The following is an 8,358-nucleotide window of genomic DNA, read 5'->3' as shown; positions in this document are numbered from 1 at the left end:
TACATGTATTTTTGAATAAAATTAAGAAAATAATATATATATATATATATATATATATATTAAAAGAATCGGGTTTTTTGATTAAAATATATAAAAAAAAACTGAACATGGTTTTTTGATTAAAATATAAAAAAAAATACATCTTACACTAAATTTTCGAAATCAAAAGTTTTTAATCTCTTGTGGAATATCTTTGAAGCAAGGTCATGCCCCTAAACAGCAGCCTGTGATTATGGGATTAATAATAGTCATTATGTATGAATTCCTACAAAGTAACAAATAATTAATCATTAATAACAAATATAATGCAATAATTATAAAATAAAATTATAAACAATCCAGAATTTAAATTATCTTACAAGATAAACTTCGGTGTAATGAAATGTGGAGTAGTTATTGAAGGGACATTATTCGATGCAGCTTCAGGTATGGATGCAGATGGTGGTGGTGGTGGTGTTGCTGATGAGTATACTACCGATAATGATGATGGTGATGGTGATGGAGCTATATGCGCATTTCTCATCCCAACATGAGAAGGGGGTAGAGTATGGGATAAAGAGAGTGTCTCTCGAGCTATAGGAGAAGGTGGAATATGTGGTGGAGTAGATGATAGTGCAACCGTATGACCCTTACCTCCCTTAGATCCTCCACGTACCATATCTATACGAACATAGTAAATAAGAAAAGATAACTTAGTTGTATTAGTTGTAACATTTATTAGTTTGATTAAAACTTTAAAATTCATAATTTCCTAAATTTAATGTTCATAGTTTGTTTAGTTCATAACTTTTAGTTAATAGTTGATGGCTTTTAAGTTGTTAGTTCATCCATTTCACCAACACATTCATCCCTTTCATCTCATCAACACAATCATCCCATTCACCTCATTAACAAACTAAACAGTATACATCCCTGTCGGCCTCCCTCCCCTTCCCCGGAAACCCTTCCATAATGTTTGGTTTTGTTTTTAACTTGTTTTTTGGTATTTTGTGGAGATAGAGAGAGAAAAACAAAGATAAATAAAAACAAGTTAGAGATAGTGTGTATGTTTGGATTTGTTTTTGGAGATAATATAAAATAAGTTGGGTATATTTGATGTTGGGTAGTGAGGAGACAAAAAGTACTGTTTATTGTCAAATCATGTCTTTTTTATATGTATTTATATATATATGTATAAAAATATATATAATTTATTCATAAATGAAGAGAGAGAAATTTTAGTTTTGTCCCTCACTCACTATTACAAAATACCTAGAAACGAGACAAAAATTGACAAAATATTGAATGCCAAACATTGCTTCGAGTTTGGGCCATCTCGGGGATGGACCAAAAACGAAGCCAAACATAATGTTCGCCTTCCCCTTCCCCTGAAACCCTCCCCTTCCCTTTTCCCATTACCGCCACTACCTTCCCCAGAAACCCTTTCGCGTCGCCACCCCCTACCCCAAAAAACCCTTTCCCATTGCCGCCCCCTTCCCTCATTGCTGCCCCCTTCACTCGACGCCGTCCATCCATCACCGTCACTGTTGTTGCCCTCCGCCTCCATCGATCGCCATTCTCCTTTCTTTCTCTCTCTTTGTGTATATCTATAATTATAATTGTAATTGTAATATATTACATATAATATATTTTGTTAAAATTTATATAAGTATATTGATATAAAAATATAATTTTAAATTCACACCATTGATCTAAATTTAAATAAAATTTGAATTATTAATCTACTAGTTAAATTTGAACTTTAGATTCAAATCAGATCCCATAGTTCTTGAATAATGTTACAAATATAATTTTATTAATTTAAAATTTAAAAAAAATAAAAAATTAAAGATAAAGCGCGTACAATTCACAAAATCGCACAAGAGGTGTAATTTATTTATTTAAATAACATAAAAAAATAAATTGATATTCATTTTTTTACATGAAGCAATTTACTCATTTAAATATCACCAACAGTGGTATGTATTTTTCCCAATTTAAAGCCATAGGTAGATATTATATAAAGGACCCACGTACACATAATCTACGGCACTCTGAGATAGTTAATTAATAGGACAGGGAAAAAAAAAACAGACAAACGTACGTGTGGACAATCAATTGAAAGTGAAAAGGGAAAATGAGGAGTAAAAGGTGTGGAAGTTCACTTCACAGTCATCCCTCCACCACCACTTGTCGGATTCTTTGATCATATTTAATATATAGAAGGGAAACGTTAACAAATCAAGATTGATTGTTGTCTTATTGTGTTAATAATTAAAAGTTTATTGAAAAAGCAATCTTGATAAAGATGGCACACGAACTCTACTACTTTTGCACAGCAAACACACAGTTGCAAAAGGAAGACAGAGACAAGACAAGACAAACTTCTCCTGAAATCCAGTAAAAGTAGGTAGGTAAAGCCTCAACTTCAGTTCTCTCTCTCTCTCTCTTTTTGGGTTTTAGTTTCCATTGTTTTTGTCTCAATATTTTTGTCTTAATTGAAGGATATAATCACAGCCCAAATTGAGCTATCAACCAAGACATAAGGGTTCTAATTTCTACGTTGGAGAGTGTATCTAAAAATAGAGAGGTGGAAGCAACTATTTTGTAGACAAATTAAGATGAGTTACCCCTTCTTGCCCCCTCCCCCAACCCAACTTCCAACCTTTCTTAAATTATAAGGGCAAAAATTAAGATGCATAGTTGATCGGGTTAGGTTAATACGATTCAGAATCATTGAACCAATAAAAAAATAGACTGGTTGTGCCCAAGTCCACTTGGGATTGGGTTGATCGTAGAAATCAATACCCGGACTAGCCCAACCTAGGTGGTCCTAGGCCAAGCTTGTTGAGCGATTTTTTTTTTTAAAGTTCATTATATATTTTTAACTATTATTTTTTTATATATAAATTTTTGTGCGATTTAAATTATTATTTATTTATTTCAAAAAATAATTATAAATTTAAGTAATTATTTATAAAAAATTTTAATATCATAAAAAAAAATTAAACAAGCACATCTGGACCTGATGCGGGCTTGGTCCGGACCTCAATAGGGCCGATCCACAGGTTGGGCCTGAGTTTAAAAATAGTTTCAATTGGGGCCAGCTTAGAGGCCTAGGATCACCCTAAAATCGGCTATAAACTGTAGTGGTTGGTTCTGGGACGAACCTTTTTGAGTTGGTCTGTGCCGGTTCTGGGCAGACCCAACCCACTGTGCACCTTGAGTCGAAGAGATTTGGTAGGCCAAGTCCAAGCGATGTCAGCCGCTAGGACTTGACTGTGCTTGTTTTCGCCTTTGCATGCGCCTTTACTTCATTAATGAAATATTTGAAAAAGGAATAATAAAACAAATATGTATAATTTCTTCAATTCTTTTATGATTTTTTCTCCCCTAAATTGATGCTTTTTAGCTGAAACAGAAAATAGGGGCAATTTCTTCTTCCAACAAGTCGTCAAATTCATGGATTCATTCAAGGGAATTATTAGGAATAATCCCTAATTTTGATTATTTAATGACCATTTGATTGTCTCTTGAATTGTATGATTTTGTAGACTTGAATTCTACTCCTTTGATATGTGTTCTTGAAGAGGAGAGTCATAGTGCAATTAAACATCTTTGATGTATCTCTTAATTATAAATTTTTAAGGGATGTTTACATCATCTATTTTTCACAACTTTATTGACTTAATTAAAAAATGTAACTCAATTAGATAGATATGATGAGTTAATATTTAGTGTCTAATCATACTCTAATTAACCATATTTTCAAACTAATTAATATGATTGCCTAATGATTTGAAAACTTTTACCTATGTGATAAAATTAAAAGCCACTTCACATTCAATAGCACAAACAAAATTTTAAATCCCACACCGTTACTTTATAAAAAAGAGTAAACTTGAAATATATATAAATCACATTTGAAGAAAGTAAAATATCAATTTCATAATAATTTGATCGATGAGGGACTAAAGTGATACGAAACGCATAGTTGAAAGGGGTAAACTTGAATTTACCCTAAAAACAATATTATTGTATGTGATATACATTTTGGTTATTTTGTTTTTTTTTATAGAAATTATCTATTATAAAATACATTAAATACTAATTCAGTCAAATATATCAATAAGTTTAGATACTTAAACTCTACCAAACACATCAACAATTTCATAAAAACAAAAAGTATAAACTACAAACCGATTAAAATAATTAAAATTGCAAAAATTATAAAGATATAAAATTAAAATACTAAAGTTAACGGACAAAAAAATTGATAAAAATGAGCCTATAAAGATAGTGCCCAATTTTAAAAGGTCAAAATACACATGCATTTTTTCAACTAAAAGGGTGAATTTGGATGGTAAAAATGATTGAAATAGCAAAAGTTATTAAAATCATGATCCAACGCTATTTTAGAAAGTTGAAGGATAAAAATGCCAAATAATCTAAATTATTGGACCAAAAATATATTTAATCCAATTACAAGCACTAAAAAAGTATATATCTTTTTTACATTATAAATAACTACAAATTAAAAAATATAATATTTATACTTACAATGATAAAAAATATAATATTTATATCTATAACGATCAAATAAAACAAAAAAAAATTAAGTTTTTAGTTTTTACCATAAATATTAATTAATATTTATTGTAATTTTAACTATGATCAAAACAAAAGTCGAAGTCGAGCTGAAAAGACAAAGAAAAAGGACTCAAAAGTCAAGATAATAAGAAAGGAGGGGGGGAGAGAGAAAGTGAGTGAAACTGTATTTTAATTGTGATTTGGGCAGAAAAGCAGGGGTGGTGATGCAAATTTGGCGACAAATAATAAGAAAAAAAGGTAAAGGTGGTGATTTTAATTTGTTTGCTTTTTCCTTTTCTAAAATGTGTATAATAAAACAGCCAAAGCAGTGGTTTCCAAAAAAGTTAGCCAAACACCAATTTTGTATATGTTTATGAATGCTTTAAGTTCTTGCCTTAATAATAATATGTTTAGTGACAAAATGGAGATTCTAACATTATTTATTTAATACAAGATTTTGGATTTGGATTCATTTTATTTTTTTGTTGGGCTGTTCTGATATATGTGTTGACATAGACTACCTCAATATTTTTAATATTTAATAAATTGAATTATATAGTTAAGGATCAATTACAGCCACCTCCACGAGGCCTGATATAATTACAAATATCTTCTCGTTGTTTGAGAAATTATGAATATCATAATAATTCTGATGACTGTCTAATACCGAGCCCATTCCGTCAACCTCTGTTAGGTTTTTGTTTCAATTTTTATGGTGAACTGACCAAAATGTTCTTCTGAATTATGAACTATAATTTTATATAACATTTTGAATTTTTTAAAATATTTTTACTAATAGTCCTTATGGATGATTTATTTTACCTACCCTCAATTTTTTCTATATTTTTTAAATATATTTTTTATTTTTTAAAAAGTTTCAATAAAGGTAGAATAGTAATTCCCACTTCACCATGTAGGTTTTTTATTTGGGAGGAGAATCCATAATTTTTTCAAACAATAAGAAGACATTCGCAATTATGCCAAATCTCAAAAGGAGGTAGCTGTAATTCATTTTATAATTAATTACTTTTAGTAAATAAAATAATTCCAAAATGTGGGATTAGTAAGTTTTTATGAAATTAAAACATTTCAAAATTCAATTAAATATTACAAAATCAATTCGTGGATGCAGACATAATATACATACATATATATATAATTAAATATTAATAAACATCCCAATTAAAGTGATTTGATTTTGCTTCCTGAAATCCTGGTTTCTTGCTGCAAAGTGTGTGATGCTACTCATCAAGTGGGGGTCACCCTCTAAACATTATTAGAATAAATACTATAATATAAGATTCAAATTGTCAACGAACAACATTACAATGGGAATATATTAACAATGATGATGCTAATAATGATAATATAAATAATACCATTTAGCATAGGTAATTAAAGAAATATCATTCAAATATATATGACCTCCCCCCCCCCCACAAAAAAAAAGTGAATTGGTTATATTAATTTAATTAATAATCCTAAAAAGTTTATGATTTTTGAGTCGGATTTTGCTTACGCTATCTTAAAAATAAGAATTTTTAATTTATGGTATAAGAAATACTTTCTTGGGATTGATCATTATTTTTCATCTATCTATAAATGCTTTAAACTAATAATCCTGAATGAACTTTTTTATGCGTTTTAAATATAATGACTAAATTGGAATTATATATGCCAAAGGATAATGTCAAGTTTATATTATTTTTTTGCTCATTATAAATTTAATATATAGAAAGGTTTTAAATTCTTATTTACATAGAAACTTTACTAAATATTTTATTTTTTTATTTTTTAAATTCAAGCACACGCATTCGTTGGCCAAAAATGCCAATGTAATATTAAGTATATATATATATATATATTAAGTAGTGTAATTTCATTTAAAGATAGCAACTAACAACATCTAATTTCTATTACTTTTTCTTAACATATTTGTATATACAATTTATTTCTTGATGTTATTATGATTAGAAAAAGGGTATTTTGCACTAATACTTTTCTTTCCACAAGTATATAGATATAATATTTTTTAATTCTGCGTATAAATTGAGTGCATTCGATTGTTAGTTCTAGACGAAGCAACAAAAAAATCTATCCTCGAAGAATTCTAACTCAAATTGAATTTGGTCGAATTTGAATCAATTATATGACAAATACACTATATTTGTCGTGTAATTATTGTACAATTTCAAAGAAAGTGATGAAACAACTTGTGGAAAAATGTTGCCCACCCCTCTTCATATAAATAATAGAGTAAACTCCTTGATACACTAGAGACACAAACCAACCAACAAAGGAGTGAGAGCAATGGATGCAAATCCCCACAGCTCTTACACAGAACCGGTGGAAGAAGAAGATTACATCAACATGGAAGTGGATTCATCACTCTCCAGCAGCATCTTCCGCCGTCACTCCTCCACCAAAGAGTTCGAGTTCCAAAGCTTTTCAAGCTCTTCCGAGAAAGACCACACCACCACTTCCCCCGCCGACGAGCTCTTCTACATGGGCAAACTCCTTCCTCTCCACCTTCCTCCCCGTCTCGAAATGGTCCACAACATACTGCAAAACTCCGCCTCTTTCCACTCCAAATCCAAACCTTTCGAAGACGACGAACCCTTCACCACTCCACTCTTCATGACTCCCACAGCCAACACCCCTTTCGAGTCCTGCAACGTCTCGCCGTCCGAATCTTGCCATGTTAGCAGAGAGCTGAGCCCGGATGAGTATTTTCTTGACTACCAGGAGAAGAAGTCCTGGACCAAGAAACTCAAGCTGATCAAACAGTCGTCGAGTTCCAGTATTGGCTCTAAGCTCAAATGGACTTATCTCAAATCATTGTTTACTAAGTCTTCTGGCTGCTCAGATGACTGCTGTGCTGCGGGCGAAAGGCCGCTTCCAAAAGCCAAGCAACATGGGAATGGCTATTCAAAAAGTGTTGAGCCTTTCGGGAAAATTAAGTACAACAAAGGCAGCAATTTCGTGGAGGAGCATCGTAGAGGAGGAAGTCATAGAAGATCGTTTTCCGGGGCCTTCAAGAGGCTTTCAAAGCCCAAGACGTCGGCCATTTCGCCCTCGAATTCCAGCTCTGAGAATTGCAATCGGCAAGCTTTTAACAGCAATAGCAGCTCCAGCTCGGAGCTTGACAACCCGATTCAGGCAGCTATTGCTCATTGTAAGAGGTCTCAGCAACAGCTTTACTCGAGACAAATTGCGAATGAACTCGGATTTTGCTCGGTTTCTGCTTCTTCCAGGGTGATTTACGATGAGCAAGAAAGACCAGGGCTTTGCAGGGGCTGAAAGATCATTGCGGATGGTCAAGTTCTTTTTCTTGTGTTTTAATGGACACCTCAGGTCGAGATTAATGTTAATGGAATGCTGATATTGAAGATAGTAATAGAAATAATTTGTTCTGCACTTGAGAAGTTTAACTATCTCTTGAAAGTATATTCTTTCTCGAGTTACATATTACCTCTCCCACTATCTGTCTCTTGTTTAATCTTTTTTTCTCTTTTTTTTTTTTTAAAAGTTAATATGAACATAAAAATTGGACCAAGTAGTCTCAATTCAGTTCCAATGGATATTCAAATTCAACAAGTTTTCATGATGTTGGAAATGGGATCAAACTTTGGAGTTATTAGGAATGTTTAATTTGCAATAACTTTTATTTTATGGTGGAAATATGTTATAGAAAACAAAGTTGAAAAGTGGTAAAAAGTTGTCGTTAAAGTGTTTGAAAAAACAACTTATATTTACAAATTTACCGTTAAATTGTAAAAGTTGATAGGA

The 8,358-nt window shown here is 31.5% G+C and overlaps 1 protein-coding gene across 1 annotated transcript; it reads left to right on the top strand.

Moving 5' to 3' along the window:
• Nucleotides 1–6,826: 6,826 nt before the first annotated feature.
• On the top strand, nucleotides 6,827–7,986 carry MAKR4 (membrane-associated kinase regulator). The gene has a single exon (XM_011093412.3). It carries the CDS (start codon nucleotides 6,880–6,882, stop codon nucleotides 7,867–7,869), a length of 990 nt encoding a protein of 329 aa, XP_011091714.3. The 5' UTR covers nucleotides 6,827–6,879; the 3' UTR covers nucleotides 7,870–7,986.
• Nucleotides 7,987–8,358: the final 372 nt, after the last annotated feature.

The sequence above is a fragment of the Sesamum indicum genome, linkage group LG10 (genome assembly GCF_026168435.1).
Source record: "Sesamum indicum cultivar Baizhima isolate 11 linkage group LG10, ASM2616843v1, whole genome shotgun sequence".
NCBI lineage: Eukaryota > Viridiplantae > Streptophyta > Magnoliopsida > Lamiales > Pedaliaceae > Sesamum > Sesamum indicum.
This window is presented reverse-complemented; position numbering and strand designations above follow the sequence as displayed.